This window comes from Podarcis bocagei, assembly GCF_964188305.1.
Source record: "Podarcis bocagei genome assembly, chromosome: 11".
Lineage (NCBI taxonomy): Eukaryota > Metazoa > Chordata > Lepidosauria > Squamata > Lacertidae > Podarcis > Podarcis bocagei.
The window spans coordinates 28737374-28757050 of NC_138136.1; the positions used below are offsets into that span (position 1 = coordinate 28737374).

The 19677-nt window shown below is 38.4% G+C and overlaps 1 protein-coding gene across 7 annotated transcripts in view; it reads left to right on the top strand.

Moving 5' to 3' along the window:
• The window catches only part of ARB2A (ARB2 cotranscriptional regulator A), a 221918-nt gene that overhangs the window by 30254 nt on the left and 171987 nt on the right, over nt 1-19677 (top strand). For all 7 annotated transcript variants that reach the window (XM_081212420.1, XM_081212423.1, XM_081212419.1 and 4 more), the window contains one exon: nt 755-946. In XM_081212420.1, the coding sequence (XP_081068546.1) occupies nt 755-946 (192 nt within the window). The remainder of the gene's footprint in view (nt 1-754; nt 947-19677) is intronic.

Below are 19677 nucleotides of genomic sequence, written 5' to 3' on the forward strand. Positions count from 1 at the left end.
TTGGACAAGTCATCATCTAACCTACCTCACAGGCTGTTATGAGATTAAAAATATTACTCCGTACTCCTTTTCTGGAAGCCTAGGATGCATACGTAATTTTTTAAAACATACAAAGGGGAAAACGTACTGGGAGTGATTACGATTTGAGCACTTAGGGTGGAAATCAGTGTTGTACTATGTTGTACTATGATGAATGTTCCATCTGTACAAGCATTTCAGCTTGCCAGACAGAAACACCCACACCCACTGTGAGCTGTTTTGGGGGTCTCCGGCCCCCCTCAACCCACTTTAGGGGTATGTGGGGAGGAGAGGGGAGAAAGCACCATTGTACCATCAGAAGTCTTCATTCATGGCTTCCACTGATAGAACTCATTAGGTGAATCCCACCTGTAGGGTTTGCTCTGCCAGTATGCATTAACACCTTTGTGAGTAGATCTCCTAACAATGAATACTGGTGTATCTGAAGAAGTGTGCATGCACACGAAAACTCATACCAATAACAAACTTAGTTGGTCTCTAAGGTGCTACCGGAAGGAATTTTTTTTTTTAATTTTCTTTCAACTACAACAGACCAACACGGCTTCCTACCTGTAATGAATACTGAGGACAGTATAGTAGGCAACTTATTTTCCAGACTCCAGGTCTAACTAAGCATTTAATTGCTAGTTGCAGCTGTTGGATAGTCTGAATAGATGTATTGATGTAAGTTATATAATTCAATAAGCTGTTAATATACACACTGTTTTCATTTTAGGTAGATGCCATGGAAGGTGAACCCCGGAGTTTTATCTTTATGAGTGAGGATGCAATGACAAATCCAGACAAACTGATGGTTTTAATTCACGGTAGCGGTGTTGTTCGAGCAGGACAGTGGGCAAGAAGGCTTATTATAAATGAAGATCTGGACAGTGGCACTCAGATTCCATACATTAAAAGAGCTATTGAGGTAGGATATTTATTTGGTCTTTTGAAAGATGTTTGTTTTTTATACTCAACAATTTTTCACAATATTATGAGATTTTGTTTTCTTAATGTACATCAAACTTGTATATAACTGCCAATTTTCTTTAGATTTCTAAAACTTTTGCATAATAATTCTTTTATTTGAGGAAACAGTTGTTGTTTACTTACATTGAATACTGTTATAGGAACTGCCGTGTGGTCTTTGGAGAAGATAAATCAATCCAAAAATCTTTTAAAAACTACTGACGTTTTCAGTTGAATTTCATCAGCTTGAAGTTTTCCTTATCTCCATCTGAAGCACAAATTGTTCTGTCTATTATTACAGGAAGTTGATCCTAGAAGGCATTTGAACTTGTACCCTTACAGGAAGAGATGTTCTATGAAGCATACAAATGGACCTATTAAAATTAGTTGGACTAAGTCAGATTCTTAACACAAAACACGCTCCAGTGTTTCACAATGCTGTGTGAGCTTTTAACACACCCACACAGGAATACTCCCATGAAAACAAAAAAAGGGAGCGTGACATAGGTAATCTCCCCCCCCCCAAAAAAAAACTGTCTTCCAATGTATCTTGCAGCAGTAATAATGTCCTAAAGAAAGTCATGTCAGGAGAAAAAACACATTGGAAACATTTTACCCAATAGGTTAATTTTTAAATCGAAAGTAAGAAACTGACACAGACAGTTTTACAGTAACCTTTTCAGCCCAAAGCAGAATTCTAATGTGTCTTGGTGGGTGATAAAATGTCCCAAAATAAAGCCGTCCATAGTGTGTCAGAAGAAGGGACTTACCTGCTTCTGTTCATTTTTTGCTTTAAAAAATCACATAGGATTTATTTACTCATTTCTATCCCATTTATTTATTTATAAAATGTATAAAATGCTTAGTATGAAAAAAAAATTCTTGAATGCTTTATATAAAACATTATTAGGAAAAAATTAATAGAATTTCATATAAAAATATAACAATTTTTAAAAAGTTAATTAAACACAGAACAAAAATATGTAAAACTGAGCAGTGCTCAAAAAGAAAAAAAAATAGTTTAAGAATTAGAAATCAGAGTCTAGGAAATCTTTAAGAAGCATTTATAACTGGTTACTATCTCCACCTCCTGAACCACCTGTTGAAAGGCATTCCAAAGGGTGAGTGCTACCACTGAGAGAGCTCATTTCTGTGTTGTCACCAAGTGACAGTCTGCTGGTCATAGAATGACTAGCATGAGATCCTTGAAAAATCTTAAGGCTTGGCTTGGTCTGTACTTGGGAGGTGATCTGCTACATTAACACTGGGATTTTAAAAAACCCCACACAATTAGTAATGTTCAGTTGTTTTTCTTGGGATTTTCTTGGGTGGCGGGGTCCTGGGTGCTTTAGTTTGGAAAGAAAACTGTAAATGGTAAAGTGAGTGACAGTTGTGCAAGTGATGACAAATTAGACCATATTGTAGAACTACTGAATAAATTCTGCAATGAAAAAGTGCACTCAGGTTGGATTTAAGCTGTGTTTTTCGTTCAAAGGTTAAGTAGTGAGTGTATTAGTATTATTGTGAGCTGAAACTAAACAACTTCAGTAGGGTTGAAAATGAAGGTTTCAGAGTTCTGCCATTTTTTCCTTCAAGTAACAAATACTACAGGTCTGCTTTAGATAAAATTCTAACTTCTTCATCATTCTAATTTCGGGGCAGCCAACATGGTTCCCTCCAGGTGTTGTTGGACTACAATTCCCAATACCTAACTGTAATGGGTATGGGGTTGCTCGTGCGTAAGTTGCCGCCTCTCCTGGCTATGTTGCCTTGTTAAACCTTTGTGTCTGGACAGCCCTTCAATTTGTGGCTGCCTCAGTCGCTAGCAGCATCCGTCAGTGGGCGTTTCTTAAATCTTTTCCAACATAAAAGTTGTTTGACACCCAGTCTCCTCCTACTGTCTCTGAGCGGAAGTCTTCTGCGCAGGGTGGGCGTGGGTAGCGGAGGACCCGTGCTCTCCCCGCTGGTGTCCGGTGAAGAGTCCTGAAGCCCTCTCGCCGATTCCCCCATCAGCCCCTCTAAATCCCTGGTGTTGCGCTGATTTGCTTCCCCATCTGCGGAGCTGCCTCTCTCCCTGCTGGGCCCTTCTCCAGCATCATTTGAGAGCCTTCCCTCCACCTCTAGCTCCGATGTCAGTTCCCTGACACTAACCATTGGCCATGCTGGCTGGGGCTGATGGGAGTTGGAGTTCAACAACATCTGGAGGGTCACAGGTTAGCCATTTAAGGTCTATGCTTTATTCAGCTAGGTAAGGGTCTATTGTTGGATCAGGAAATTTAAAAAGTGCAGAAATGGGGAGAATTGTTTCAGCACTGTTTCTCTCTTTTTTTAAATATACATTTTTATTAGTTTTTACATATATTTTCCAAACAGAACATCTCATCTCATCTTATATAACATTTTGGCTATTTTAGCCTGAGACTTCCATCAACCATGTCTAATGATTTTCAGACCTCATCTCTTAATCTTACATTTGTTATCCTAACTATTACATTTAATAATCCATAATTTAAAATCCATTCTCATAAATCTTTTCTGCAATATTTCATACAGTTCTCCTTACAAAACGTCTTGTAGTCCTACAAGCATAGTCAGTTGGTTACAATTGTCTTTCAGATAACTCATATATTTACTCCAATCTTTCAAGAATTTCTGGTCCCGCTGGTTTCGAATTCTCCCTGTCATCTTATCCAATTCTGCGTAGTCCATCAGTTTCATCTGCCATTCCTCTATCGTCGGTAGTTCTTCCTGCTTCCATTTCTGTGCCAATAATACTCGTTTCACACTGTTTCTCATTCTCATCCAAAAAGTGTTTAACAGTCCCACAAGGTGAAGGTAAAATTATTCCTATTCTTCTGCAAATCTCCAATATACACTCTCTGGTGGGCTACTAGATCCATCTCTAGATTGGATACGTGCAAATAAAAGCTCTTAATTCCCCATATGTACATGAATTTCATGTATGTATGGTAGAAGTATTCATTTCAGTGTCTGATTCGGGTCCATAGATTTGGGAAGGGCTTGTGAAAACTTCCCTGCTCTCAGAAAGCCTTGTAGGTTTGAAGTGTATTTGGCTTCAGAGCCAGGGATTGGTCGTTCTGGTGGATTCTTGAAGAGGTATATCTTATTTAATTATAATCTTTATTGTGGTCCATAACATGGATTCAGAATAAAATACAGATTCATACAGACAACCCCCCAGGAAAGGAAGAACGAGCGTTATTTGTTTAGTCGTGGGTATGTTGATCTTTGATTTGTATGACTACTGAGGGAAACTTTGCCACGGCCATTGTAATATCATTGGACTTACCGTCCAGAAGATATTTGATATATTAGGCTTCAGATTGACCCGGCCAATTTGCCAATAGTGGTTTAATCAGTAGTTCCCTAGCTTGATCATATTGTCCCCAATGCAACAAAATATGCCTCATGCAGTCGACGTCCTGAGACATCGTATATCTTATTTGTTGCAGCAAGCATTTAGCATGTATGTTCACACTTTGGCTGAGAGTCCAAATCCAACTGCACAATTAGTTCCCTATCCAATAAGGTTTTGTGCCCATGCATCTCTATTAGTATGTCTCTTAATTTCCTGGTACCGTATGGGTTGTTGTTGTTGTTTTAACTGAGGGGACTTTTAAAAGTGAGATGTAAGATAAAAAGTAAAAAATACTTACTTGCATACACTAGCTCTTGTGCCTGCCTGAAACAACTCTGGATTTTTGTCTTTAAGTTTTATATGATTAAGTCGGTCATAACAGTTTAGAAAATATATTTAATAAAATACTGAATGTAAAAAAAAAAGTTCTTCCTTATCCCAAACATACATATACAAAAACAGGAAATACTGAGAGCATAGACATATAGTGATACCTTGGTTTAAGAACAGCTTAGTTTATGAACAACTTGGATTAAGAATGCTTCAAACCCGGAAGTAGGTGTTTTGGTTTGTGAACTTTGCCTTGGAATAAGAACATGTTTCACTTCTGTTTAGTGTGTTCCATTTGTAAATTGAGTCCGCCGCTGCTATGGGAAAGCATGCCTTGGTTTAAGAAAGCCTTGGTTTAAGAACGGACTTCCAAAATGGATTAAGTTCATAAACCAAGGTACCACTGTATATGTTTTATTTCCTTTTTAAAAAAATGTGTGGTAGTTATATATTTATTCACAATACATAGTGGCTATTAAAATCTGATTGAATGGATTTATATCCAAATGAATTTTATACAGAAACTTTACAAGTAGGTAATTAGTCATAAATTTGTCTAAGTTCAGTCAAAGATTGCTTAAAGAAAATTGAGAGGGAAGGTTAAATGCTTGGAGTAATATTGAATGACAGGCTATATAAGCCCACCCTAGCCCCCATGCCAGCAAAGGAAAACAATGAGATGACAGCTCTAGTGTTTGGAGAGAGGTTGTTAACGACAGCTTATTCCTTTATGATTTCAACTCTTGACAGAAGACAGGTCTGCTTGTTGCATCATGGCAGATGTATCATTACCTTCTGGCCCTGTCATGACTGAATTGGAATAAACCCACTTGCAGTTCTGAAAATCCAATTACTTTGTGGAAGTTTGGGCACTGTTTCTATGATTCATGCGTACTTGTGTATAAACCTCATCTCAGTGGCTGTTTACTTCTCACTTCTAATAGCGTTCTAAGAATTTTAATTCTGAAGATCACAAAATGAATTAAATGTATGGCGGTGTTTTCTTTGTGTCCTGATAAAGCATTATTATGGTCATATAATATCTGTAGCATTATTTTGTTGCAACTTTCTCCATTAAGCTAGAGAAATTACTATTAAGTCTAGCTAGATATATATGTTTTTTGAAAGGTGCATTTTTCTGTTAACCATTAAGCATTGGAAAATGCCACCTAGTGAATATTTACAGTATTTTATGTTTCTTGTATCTGTTTTTCATTTTGACAATTAAGTGGTATTTTCTGTGGGTTCATATTGATATTAGAATTCAGCATTTTTACCACTTTAACTTGTGGGATACCTCACAGTGACTCTGGAGATTAGACAAGAGAGAGAGGAGGTGTGGATTTATGAAAGTATGTCAAAAGCCTTGGGGTTTGGGTATGATCAGAATTTCAATGGAGGTTGAGATGAGTTTAAATGCTTCGAAGCCATGCATAAAAATCATATTTAATTTCTGTCATATTGTTCTTTTTTAGTCACTCTGATGTCTTTTTCAAATCTGCTTTTCTCCCGCTTTGTGCTACCATATCCAAGATCTGTGTCCCTCCCCCGCTTTGTATTTCATTTTAACTGCTGATCCCTTTTCTGTGGTGCTTCTGCCTTTAATATCAGCTGAAGAGGCCTGAATTGCTGAATCAAAGCTGTTTTGGGAGGGATACAGTGTTTAAGATTGTGCAGGGTGAGAATCTCTGGGTAGAAGGTAACACTTCCTGCAGTTATAATCAATGCACTTGACACTTTCAAAGGGAGGAGAAGCCATGACTTGCTCAGGGGTTAAACTTTTTAAATAACCTCCCCAGGGAAAGATGCCGTCAATAAAACATAATAATTAGTTGAAGATTCTTGAGTGGTATTGGTTAAGAATAAAAAGATTAGAGACAGGGAAGGTCTTTACATTTCTTTTGTTTCTTAACCTTTAACTTTAGTTTAAATTTAATGTAGCTCTTAAGAATTAATCTGTTTTTACTGTCTTTTAGCTGCAGAAATCTGTGTATCTTCTTTTTAACAATAAAGTAACTGTCACAACTCATGGTTCTTCCTATGGCCAGTAAACCCACCTCTTTCCCCTTCCTGTATATACAGCAGCATTCAACTAAACAAAATATATAGAATAAATAAAAATAGATTTTTCAGCAACATTTAGTCAGTTTTACATATCTACATTTAACATACCCATGCGGATAAAGGTCAAATGGAATCTGTAGCAGTTGAAGGCAAGGGCTTCAGTAAGTGAAAATAAGAAGCCAAATTTAGGCTGTTTTCATATATTATTTTTGAAATATCTAGTTGCATGTTTAAAATAAAAGATTTACATACTTCTGCATATGGTATGAAGCTTGCGGTTTTCAAATTCAGGAGGTTATTTAAATGCCTCCAAACAGTGTGTGGGAAATACTAAATACTGATAAATAATGTATAAATTGGTTTAGTATGAAAGAGTCCTAACCTTCATTAATTATTTATTTAATATTTCCACTTTAAGAAAATGTAAAGAAAAATGAAATCATGACTGTAGTTTGGGATAGTAGCCCATACATGGCTGAGGTGAATATGTAAGCTAAATATTTAATAAATAAAACACTGATTGTTTCTCTTTTGTGGTGCTTTCAAACGGTTCATAAAGAGTTGAGCTTTATTTTGTATGCTTTTTAAATACTTACACAGTTATGAATTTAGAATTTCTCTTACAATTGCCATACACTCTTAATTCCCTTCCATTTTTCATTGATATTTCCATTCTCCAGACTGGATTACCGCAGTTTCTCTTTGTGGGGCTGCCTTTGAAGTTGGTCTGGAAGCTGCAGCTAGTGCAAAATAAAGCAGATTGACTGCTTACTGGAGCAGGATATTGCTAATGGGCTAATTTCAAAGTGACAGTTTTGGGGTGTATGAAGTCCTATACTGTACAGCTTGGGACGAGAATACCTGAAAGATCATCTCACCGCTTATATACCCAGTTGATCACTGCGCTCTGCTAAAAGATGCTAAGCCCTTGGTATTAGACAAGTGGTTTTCAACCTTTTTGAGAGCATGGCTCCCATGACCAACCACATTCTTTCTGTGGCTCCTCTGTAACAGAAGCCACTTACACTGGGGTTCCGTTACAGGATGCGCATAAGTGGGGATTTGCCCATTCTGCCCCCACTCCATCTCCCCCACCCCTTTTCGGCACCGTGTAAGTGGGAGAGCATGTGTTGACAGGAACCCAAGTGACACCTCTGCTCTGCAGGGCCAAGCTGACGCCCCAGCCTGCCTTTCCCGAAATTAGTGTGCACATGTGTGAGGAATGGAGAGGGCAAAACAAGATTAAGATCAGAAGCAGAAATATTTTGTTATTGTGGGGAAAGCAAGAAACACACAGCACAGGTTCTGCATACATGGTTCTGTTCCTATAAAGCTGGGTGACTGTTATGGAAAAGGAGGGTTGCCGGGGGGAGGTAGAAAGAAATAGAGGAGAAGGATGTTGGGTATAGGAGAGAGAAACACACTGCTCATTTTTAGGGTTACTTTTAAATCCCTCCTTATAGAGCACACACACATCCAGGCACACATACCATTAAGCTACTTTGCTGTTTTCTCAAGCCCTTTGTGTAAGGAACTGTTAGTTACTGAAGCTGGGGAGGATTTTTTGTTGTTGTGAGGAAAATATTTTAATAATAATAATAAATACTATTTTTTTATTTATACCCTGCCCTTCCCGGTTCAAAAACCGTGCTCAGGGCGGCTAACAACAAATTTAAAACACTTTAAGAAGTAAAACAGTCATGCAAAAGTGTTTCCCCACTTTTTTTGTGGCTGTTATATTTTGGGAAGAAAATGGCTGCAAGTTAAAGCTGCTGGCACCCTGGAATGTTCCTCAGAGAGAAAGAGTGAGAGATATAATGCAAGAAGATATGGGCTGCAAGTTAAGGAAAGGACGCCCCCTGGGGCTCCCCTGCACTCAAGTCACCCCAGGGTGCCACAGCACACTGGTTGAAAACCAATATATTAGACAATTTATCGAGAAAAGTTGACAATTTTACACAGGTCACAAGTATCTCTGCATTTGCTAAAGTGAAGAAGAATATAGCATGATGTTCTGCCATGGTGTGCTCTGTGATCTGGCAAAATGCTTTATAAAGGTTCTGAGGCTGGACTACAGAATATCCAGAAGATAGTCATTTTGTAATTAGTATACTTTTATTATACCTCTTTCAAAACTTTACTAGTCAGTTTACCAAGATGTGCTTTTTAACTGTTCAAATGCCAGCCCTAATAGGGGCATATAAATGTATTTATGATTCAATCCAACTGCCAAAGCAAAGTTGATTTTTTTTAAAGCATGTGTCATTATTTAAAATACCTTGCAATTCAACAGGGAGAAGTGCTTGCTAATTCAGACCATTAAATGTATAGTTCAGTAACATTCTTCTGCCTGATAAGCAGCAGAGTATAGTTCTATTACAGAAATTCAAGTGTTTTAATCCTGTCATGAACCTTCCTACCATAAGTAATCAAGGAATAAGTTTGGCATGGGGTTCTCATGCAAAATTATGTGGTTTCATAATCTTTTGAAAATACGTCATTCTTTTGAATAATAATAATATGTCATTTTTGATCATTTTTTTAAAAAAAGTTAAATAGTTCTATGAGAACAAACTGTAATTGTTGATAATTGTCTTTTTTCTTGAAATTAACAAATTATAACATCAAAACATTTCCATTGAGGTATGTAGTAGGTCATTTGCTGCTGCAGGCATTTTCTCTCCCTTCAGGATGTGCTTGTTTAGTTTCTCTCACTTTCTGCCTGTGGCACTGTATAGTGAAATTCAGACATGTTCTTTCCCTCCAAGGAATCTCTAGGGTTGAAAATAACTTATACAAAATTAATAAATGGTGTTGCTTTTTCATTATCACCCTTCCAGTGCAATTTGCTATGTGTTCCCTATTTGGAAAAAAAATATTGTTTAGGTTACATTTCTTATAGGAAAGCAGTGTTTCTACTTTTAAAAAATTACCGTATATGGGGAAAGGGTGGCTAATGTAGTGGATGTCATAACTATGATTGCATATAACTGTTTTTGCAGTTGTGTGGTGGGGATGGGCAGAGCTACAGTACAAAAAAGGCATGATGTCTGAACAAAGATATTGAACATGTTGCAAGGCCTTAAACCTAAAAGCATAGTCAGCAGTGGAAAATTAGGCTTAAATATGGAATCATAAGGCTTGGAATTCTACTAGATCAGCAGCCACCTTCTAACTACAATAACTTCACTAAGCTACCACAAAAGCACAAACCTATGCACTGAAACTTATTTGAAACTAAATTTCCTGTTGGCTGTAGCTATCCAACAGAAAGATTTTGTACAAATGAAGAAAGCGACCCCTGTTATCATTTGCAGAACCTTGATTGACGTTGAGACATGGATCACATCACTGTGTCGTGGTTTCTTTTCTTTTTTTAAATAATATTTATTAGAATTTCAAATAATACAAAAAACAAGAAAAAAAGAATAAAAAGAAAAAAAGAAAAAATTCAACCTTTACCCTACAAATTTTCAATAACTTTTTTCCAGAACTTCCCCTCGCCTCCCCTTCTTGTATTCCAAGCCCAAATATTTTTTCAACAAGTTCTTATCCCTAAACTTTTACCTTACTTTGTTATTATATTTAATTCAATTTACATAACAACTTTAACTTATATAGATCAATCATTTATACTTAAGAAACTTTTCCTAAGGTCGACCCAGTTCCCCTTCCACGAATTCCCCATTTTTATAGTGGTAACAACACAAAAATAAAAAAGGATAAAAAAAGTCAGACGCCCTTTGGATTTCCAAACCCCATCCTCCCTTCCCCGGATTCTTAGTCCATTAGTGCTACTATCAGCCTGGCAATCTTACGTCTGAGGCCCTTAAATCTCTCTCAGCCCCTCTCTGCCGGTTTCTTTGGAAGTCCTTTATATTTAACACCAAGTCTCGGAGGGGCACTATCCCTATAATAATGCCCATGTTCCTTCCAGCCTGGCCTCCATATTCAAAGGTGGAGCTCAAATCCTGTTTCTTAATCTTTTTAGGTCCAGATAGTCCAAAAGCTCCAACTTCCATCTTAATCAAATTTGTAGTCCATAAATCTTCAGATCCCCACAAAAAGAGATCTTTCCGTTCCTCATTTTTAAGTTCATACCAAATTTTCCTCATCCAGTCCTTGTCTTCTTTTATATCCATGTTGACCGGCCTCCGGCTCTCCTTTACTTTCTGCAACATTGCAGCCCCTCCTTTCTGATCCTCCTGTTCAACAGATATCTCTTTCTCCACTTCCTCAATTTTCTCAAGTTTCTTTCTTGTTCAGCTGCCTGGGTTTTAAACCTCAAGTCCTTTTCCAACTCTGTAGAAACATTTGCTGTTGACTTCAAAGTTATAGCGGCTGTAGACAAAACATGACCTTGCTCATACAGCTTTCACAACTTTCCCAAGAGAACCGCAACCTCATCCAGGTCAGCTAGTATTTTCCGACCTGTTTCCATCCTTGTAATGTCCCTGAACCCCCTCTAGAGGGATTCTGGTTGTTCGGTATGCCTTTCACTTTCAGTCCCAAAAGTCCAGTTAATTTGTTTAAAATCTTCTTTATTTCAACAGCTTGTAACTATATTGTGTCTAATGTAACCGGCAAGAACATCAAAAACAAAGTTCTCTATTTTTCCCAACTTTGATAGCTGATTTGACAGCTGTCTAAATCTTCTGTGTCTCCTCCACAGGCTCCTCTCGTGGGTCGTTCCCGGTCCCGGGAGGGATGGTACCTTAACTCAAAAATTTAACTCCCATCCTCCAGCACAATTACTTATACTGTCAATCCGTGCAATTAATAACTTTTATCCAATAAGGAAAAGGCTCTTCTCTCGACCTTAGTTGTCAACTCCTTGCTTTAAATTGTTTACAGTGGGGGGGGAGACAGACTTCCTCTTTGCACCTCCCCCGCTTGTATCGAATCCAAGAAAATTTTTAGTCAAATTTCCAAATTTACTCCCGGGTTGTTGCTTTCAGTTTTTAATCCAAATTTTCAGAAGAAAAAGTCAGCGCTCTCCGATGAATGGCATGCGGCTTCGCTCAGCAGGGGAAGCAGAAGACTCACAGCACCGCGCCGCTCCCCGTCCCCCGCTCCGCAGGCTTTAAAAAGGCTCCTTCGCGGGTCGGTGGGGCGCAAACGGTGCCCGCCGAGTCACCAGGTCCACGGGCTTCCGCGCCCGTGGTTTTTGAGGGTCCCCGCGTCGCCGGCGCGGCAGGACCCAACCCCCGCCGAGCAGATTCCCTCCGGAGCTCGGAGAGAATCCGCCACTCGCGATGGCGCCAACCCGAAAGTCCAACATCACTGTGTCGTGGTTTCTACCAGAAACCCTCAGGAGCTATAGTTCGAGTTCTGTAACCCCTGAGAGAACAAGAATCTCAAGGGTTCCTTGGGGAATGGAGAGCTACCAGTTTCAGTGTATATATAATGTAAGAGCACATAAGTAGATGGATTTTAGATGATATTTCTTAATTTGTTTGAAACTAATTCTTTCTGTTTACAAATGACAGGTGCAATTGCTATTTTCTCATAATGTTGAATTATGAAATTCCAAAATATTTTATAGTTTTATATTGGCACTCAGACATCAAATGAGCACATTTTTTCACATATCAGAATGAGAAAAAATGTGGTTTCTGAGCATGCTACCAGGCTCATGGAAATATCTTGGTTATTTCCATTTTATAACCTTTTTATGTATTATTAAACTTAAAAGCACTTAAAAATTGTTTTAAATTTTGGTGGATGTGTAAGTAGTAAGATAAGGAAGAGGAAATGAATCCCCGCGACGGGGTGAGCTCCCGTTGCTCGGCCCCTGCTCCTGCCAGCCTAGCAGTTTGAAAGCATGCCAAAGTGCAAGTAGATAAATAGGCGGGAAGGTAAACGGTGTTTCCGTGCGCTGCTCTGGTTCGCCCGAAGCGGCTTAGTCATGCTGGCCACATGACTCGGAAGCTGTACGCCAGCTCCCTCGGCCAATAAAGTGAAATGAGCACCGCAACCCCAGAGTCGGTCACAACTGGACCTAATGGTCAGGGGTTCCTTTACCTTTACCAGGTGCACCAGCTTTCACAGCACACAGGTTTCACAGACTAATGGCTGGTGAAAAAGGAACCTTCTATCACATGTGGTGGTCCTGTGAGGAAACATTCAATTTTTGGACTGAAGTTTTCCAGGAAATTGGTAAAATAACTAACCAAAAATACAGGTGAACTCCCAAATGTTATTGTTTATTTTGGACTTCCGGTGCTGCGCGATCGCGTTACAAGCGGGGGTTTTGCCGTGAGGGAAAACCCCGGGCTACTTTGGAGGTTTGGGGGTGCCCCAGGGCGCGGAGGCCCCCCGAAAACGTCTCTGGAGGGAGTTCAGAGAACCTGGTTCCCGTAGCGACGGAAAGCGAACGGCTTGGCCGTCAGGTAGCCCCGAATTTCGGAGCGAAGAGTACGGCGTTGCTGCTTAGCGGTCGAGGGAAGCCATTGCCGACCTCCATTTAGCGAAGCCCCGAGCTTGGTGCGAAAGCGCTGCATTCTCACGCAAAGAAACTCCGACCAAGAACCTTTAAAAGTGTGAAAATATCAACAAGGAAGTCGGGAGGAGATCTAAGAATTAAGCGGAGTTCAGCCTGAAACGAAATCTGCTCAGCACAGCGCGACTTCAGTGCTGGGAAAAAACGAAAGTGAGTTGCCTTGGCGGACACTTTGTTTCTCTTCCTATCTATCTCCCTTACCAAGCGAACTTTATTTAGAGACTAAATATCAAAAGACCGGTGGGAGGAAGGAGGAGACCAGGGACACACAGTTGCTGTTGAGAGTCCTTGAGGAAACGGAGGGGGGAAAAACGAAAGGAGCTTTTCATCCGCGTTTTGAACTTGAAAGATAAAGGGAAGGTGAACCGGAAAAGAAGGCTCCACTACTGTTAACAGACTGCAGACTGCAGAGTGTGGTGGACTGAGGAAAAAGGCGCTTTCACTCACTCCCGCGGAGAGATATACATATTCACTTTGGCCCCTCTACAAACATATTTCTCCCCCTTTTGCCCCTTATTTCCTTTCTCTTTCCTTTCCTACTCTTCAGGACTGCTGGATAGAAAAGACGGATCGTTTGGACCGTTCTAGAAAATAGGAAATGGCGACATCTTGGAAACTGTGATACTTTGAAGGGACTTAGCGACCTCTAGCGGATAGACTAAAATTAATGGACTTACTTGTGGACTCCCTTCCACGTTTCCCCCCCCCCCTTTTTTTTTTATTTTTCTCTTAGTTCTCCTCTATCCCACCTTTCCTTAGCAGACATTAGACTGTTTATCCACTGGATTGTGGAACCGCTCTGGACAGAAAAGAGTAATGTTGGGGAGAGTTATGGGATTGGTAAATGTCTGAGCAGGAAATAATACATTTATACGAAACTGCTAGTGAAAGGGAAATTGTGGAGGGGGGAGATTGAGTACGGTAAGGGGAGGCGGAGAAAATATAAGAGAAAACACAGGAGCATAAGATGTCACATACGGTCAAGAAAGGTATGAACGGGGGGACCCCCGGAGAAAGGAGGGGATCTAAACAAGAACCTGATCCCAAGACAGATATTATGAAAATGCTAGTGGAAATTAAGCAGAGTCAAAACAATTTAGAGCAGAAGTTAGAACAAGTGGATAGTAAAATTGGTAATATGGATAAAAAAATAGACGAAACAGTAAATGAAATTAAAGGCCAGATTAAAGAAATATTTAAAAGAACGCAAAATGTAGAAGAAGGGGTGAAGAAGACAAAATTGGAATTAAAGGATATTAAACGGGATAAGGAAAGAATTAGAGTTGAAATGTCGGATTTAAATAGAGCGCAAGAGGAGTTAAAAGATGTTATCGCAATGAATGAACTCCGACAGAGAGAGGTGAATCTTAGGTTGAGAGCCATCCCGGAGATACAAGGTGAGAACATAAAAGAAATACTGATAAGAGAACTGGCGGCTTGGATGGATGTGACACTAGAAGAAATGACTGGAAACGTACAGAATGCATTTAGAATGCGTACCAAAACATCAAAATCCAAAAAGTTTATAGGCGACTGTCTGATAACATTTAGAGACAAAGAATTTCGAAATAAGGTGTTGCAAAAAAACAGAGAAAAAAGACTAAATATAGGGGGAAATTATATAATTATTTTCAAAGATGTCCCAATTAGACTACTTAAACGAAGAGACTTTTATAAACCACTAGCACAGACCTTGAAAAAGAATAGAATTGAATTTAGATGGGAGTTCCCTGAGGGAATATCATTCGAATATAAAGGGAAAAGACATAGACTAATGAACTCAGAAGAGACCGGGAAATTCCTGAGGAAATATAAGGAATTAAGAACAGAGGAAGGTGGAGTAAGAGAAGTAGAGGAAGGATCACCTAGAAATAAGAGGACAGAGGACGAACAAGAAACGAACGGAAGCGGATCAGAAGAAGAGGAAGAGGAGGAAGGGGAGGAAGAAAGCACAGAAAACCAATAAAGGAAGGAGACAGGGAAGAAAGAGGGGAAAGAAGGAAAAGAGAGAAAAGTTTAGTGAATGTTAGGCAATATGGGGTTAAAGTTTTTAAGTTGGAATGTTAACGGAATAAATGAGAAAAAAAAGAGGAATAAAATTGAACAATTCTTGAAAAAGAAAAATTTGGACATCATCTGTCTCCAAGAGACGCACGTGGCTAATAAGCATAAAAAATTGCTAATTAACAAAAGACTGGGAATAGAGTTTGAGTCCTCCGATAAAGAAAAGAAAAGAGGGGTTGTGTTGTACATTAAAAATAAGATTGAAGCCAAACAAATATTTAGAGATGAGGAGGGGAGGATGGTTGCTGTCCGGATCAGTTGGCAAGGAGAGAGTTTAATTGTGATTGGGATTTATGCACCAAATAATAATAAGACCGAATTCTATAAACACCTTGAAATGAAAATCACAGAATATATGGATCAGAAAATCATTCTTATGGGAGATATGAATGGTGTAACTTCCGTAGAAATGGACAGATTGAGGGAAGGAGTAAGTAAGGAAGGGAAGCTGCCAAAATCATTTTTCTCAATGGTTAAAAACTGTAATTTGATGGATATTTGGCGTCTCAGACACCCCTTGGATAAACAATATACATTCCACTCCGAGCCACACAACTCGATGTCACGGATTGATCAGGTTTGGATATCAAATGAATTATGTCCCAGGGTAAAAAAAATTGATATAAAACCGAGAGTGATTTCTGACCACAGTCCGATAGAATGGGAACTGGAGAGTTACGATAGAAGAACTTTTAGATGGAGGCTAAAAGATTACCTCTTAAATGACCAAAGAATTGTAGAAAATGCACATAAAAAGCTGTCCGAATACTTTATGGATAACCGAGACAAAGGTACAAATATTAATATAATCTGGGATGCCAGCAAGGCTGTGATTAGAGGATATTTTATCCAGCAGAACGCGATTAAAAACAGGAACAGAGAGAAAGGAAAAGAGGAAATTTTAAGACAGATTATGGAAACCGAGCAAAAATTGATTAGGAAGCCCAACTCTCAGAAAATAAAAGAAAACATAAAAATTCTCCAAGCCCAATTTGCAGCGATATTAAACAGAGAGATAGAGTGGAATATCAAAAAGCTAAGACAAAAGAGTTTTGAATTTTCAAATAAATCTGGAAAGTGGCTGGCGTGGCAAATTAAGAAGAGAAAAGAACAAAGTACAATAAACAGAATTGTAATAGAAGGGGAAGAGGTTACTGATCCAAAAGGAATTAGGAAAGAGTTTTTAAACTATTACAGAAGCCTTTATAAAAAGAAAGAGAGAAATAATTTAAGGAAGATAGAAAGATTTCTGAAAGAGAAAATGATACAGAAAATCCCAATTGATGGAAAGCAACGTTTAAATAAGCCAATCGAAATTGAAGAGATAGAAGAGGTAATTAAAGATCTAAAAAGAGGGAAGGCTCCGGGACCCGACGGATTCACAGCAAGTTATTACAAAGAGATGAAATCAGTGCTTCTGAACCCTTTGAAGGAAATTATGAACAATGTTTTAAGAAAAGGAGAAATCCCGGAGACCTGGAAGGAGGCGTTTATTACTCTAATCCCGAAACAGGATGCAGACCTAACCCAGGTCAAAAATTATAGGCCAATTTCGTTGTTGAACACGGATTATAAAATATTTGCAGGCATCCTAGCGAGAAGACTGAAGTCTATTTTGGTGGAAACTATTCACAAAGATCAGGCCGGGTTTCTTCCAGGCAGGAATATGAGGGATAATATAAGAAATATAATTAATATGCTTGAATTTCTATCGGTGAGAATTGATAAGCAGGTGACAATGATGTTTGTAGACGCCGAAAAAGCGTTTGACAATGTGGCATGGGATTTTATGATGAAGAACTTAGAACACCTGGAAGTAGGTAGGAACTTTTATAATGGGGTGAATGCAATATACAGAGAGCAAAAGGCCAAACTGATTATAAATAACATTGTAACAGAAGAAATTAAGATACAGAAGGGTACAAGACAGGGATGCCCACTTTCACCGCTGTTGTTTATAATGGTTTTGGAAACTCTGCTAAACTCAATCAGACAAAATGAGAAAATTAAAGGAGTGACAATAGGACAACACGCCTATAAGACAAAAGCCTTCGCAGATGACCTTGTTATAATGACGGAAGACCCTATAACTACAATAGAAGAAATTCTAAAGGAGATAGAGCAATTTGGAGAATTAGCTGGCTTCAAACTAAACAAAAAGAAAACAAAGATGATGGTTAAGAATATAGACCAAAGAACAACAGAAACAATTCAAGAACAGTCACAGATTCAGGTGGTTAAGAAAATAAAATATTTAGGGATTTGGCTCACGCCAAAAAATATAGATCTATATAAAAACAATTATGAGCCAGTGTGGAGAGAAATAAGAAAAGATCTGGAAACATGGGGAAGACTGAAATTGTCGTTGTGGGGAAGGATTAATACCATTAAGATGAACGTTCTACCGAGGGTATTATTTCTATTTCAGAGCATTCCCATAATTAAGGGAAGTAGAATGTTTAAAGAATGGCAGAGAGTATTATCAAGATTTATATGGCAGGGCAAAAAACCTCGTATAAAATACAAACTGTTGACAGATAGGAAAGAAAGGGGAGGCTTTGCCTTACCGGACCTGGGCATTTATTACGAAGCAGTATGTCTCTGTTGGATAAAAGATTGGGTTAAGTTAAAGAACAAGGAGTTACTGGATTTAGAAGGATTTAATAACAGGTTCGGCTGGCATGCCTACCTGTGGTCCGGTAGGAGGAAATCACATAAGGGGTTTGAAGATCATATTTTCAGAGGCCCACTTATTGAAGTATGGGAAAAGTATAAGAACATACTCGAACCTAAGATTCCACACTGGCTCTCACCCCTCGAAGTGATGAGCATCAAGAAAATTAACATGAGTGGGGATTGGGCAACATATGAACAACTGCTAATGAAAGAGAATGGGAAATGGAAATTAAAGCCGTATGAGCAGATTAAGGGGTATGTGTATGACTGGTTGCACCACCACCAAGTTAACGAAATGTTTAGAAAAGAGGCCAAAGATAGAGGATATGCAGATAAAGAATCAAGATTTCAGAGGGAAATTATAAATTGCGAGGAGAAAATAATATCTAAAATGTATAAAATGTTGTTGGATTGGAATTTGGCAGATGAAGAAGTTAAGACAGTAATGATTCGATGGGCTAATGATGTAGGCCACGCTATACAATTTGAAGACTGGGAGAATTTATGGAAGGAGGGCCTGAACTTTACGGCATGTATGACTGTGAAAGAGAATGTTATGAAGATGTTTCACAGGTGGTATATAACACCTGTGAAATTGTCAAGAATGTACAAAGTAGACAGTAAATGCTGGAAGTGCGAGGAGAAGGAGGGTGCCTTCTACCACATGTGGTGGGAGTGCAAGAGAGTGAGAGAATTTTGGGAAGAAGTCTACACTGAACTAAAAAAGGTTTTAAAGTATACATTCACTAAAAAATCCGAAATTTTTCTGTTAGGAATATTAGGGAACGAAATTAAAAAGAAAGATCATAAATTTATGTATTATGCAACAACAGCTGCAAGGATAGTCCTTGCCCAAAAGTGGAAAAAAAAGGAAATGCCAACAATAGAGGAGTGGAGATCGAAGTTATTAGAATACTCAGACTTGGATAGGTTAACGGGTAAGATCAGACATTTAAGAGACCAAAATTTTGTCAAGGACTGGGGGAAATATGTAGATTACTTGGAACACCTTAGTGAAGGTCAAATAACGCTAAGGGGATTTAGAGAAGCACTGTAAAAGAGGAAGCGGCAATACATAATAGGTAATGTGTACTTCCGATTCTTATTGTGGAAGATTCACGGGCGGGCTGAAGGAAGTCCAGAAAGAAATGACTATGTTAATTTGACAGATGTAAAATCCCTTTGTATATATGGAGTATCTATTCTGCGCTGTTTTTCTTTTCTTAAATTTTGCTTTGAAATCTTACCCTTTATTCTTTATTTTCTTTCTGTTTTTATTTTTTGGAAAATCAATAAATACTTACCTGAAAAAAAAAAAATGTTATTGTTTATTTTTGATGGTTTTTTTTGCAAACTATTTTATTTAAAGCCTTAATTATGTTTTGCATTGTACCAGCCAGAATGGTAATAGCCAAACATTAGAAATAATCTCAACTTAATTTATTGAGTTTTTGGTACAAGGAAATTTGGTCTTGTTGGAAAAACTGACATTTAAACTGAAATAAAAGGACCAGAAGCAGACAAATTTTATACCATATTGTACAAGTTTATTGAATATGCAACTTTATTACACAGCACTTTTCAACCTTCAACACATGGGACTTTATAGAAAACTACTTTTGGTCAGTCAGAGAATGCAGGAAAGAATTGATAATTATCCTTAACATATGTGATA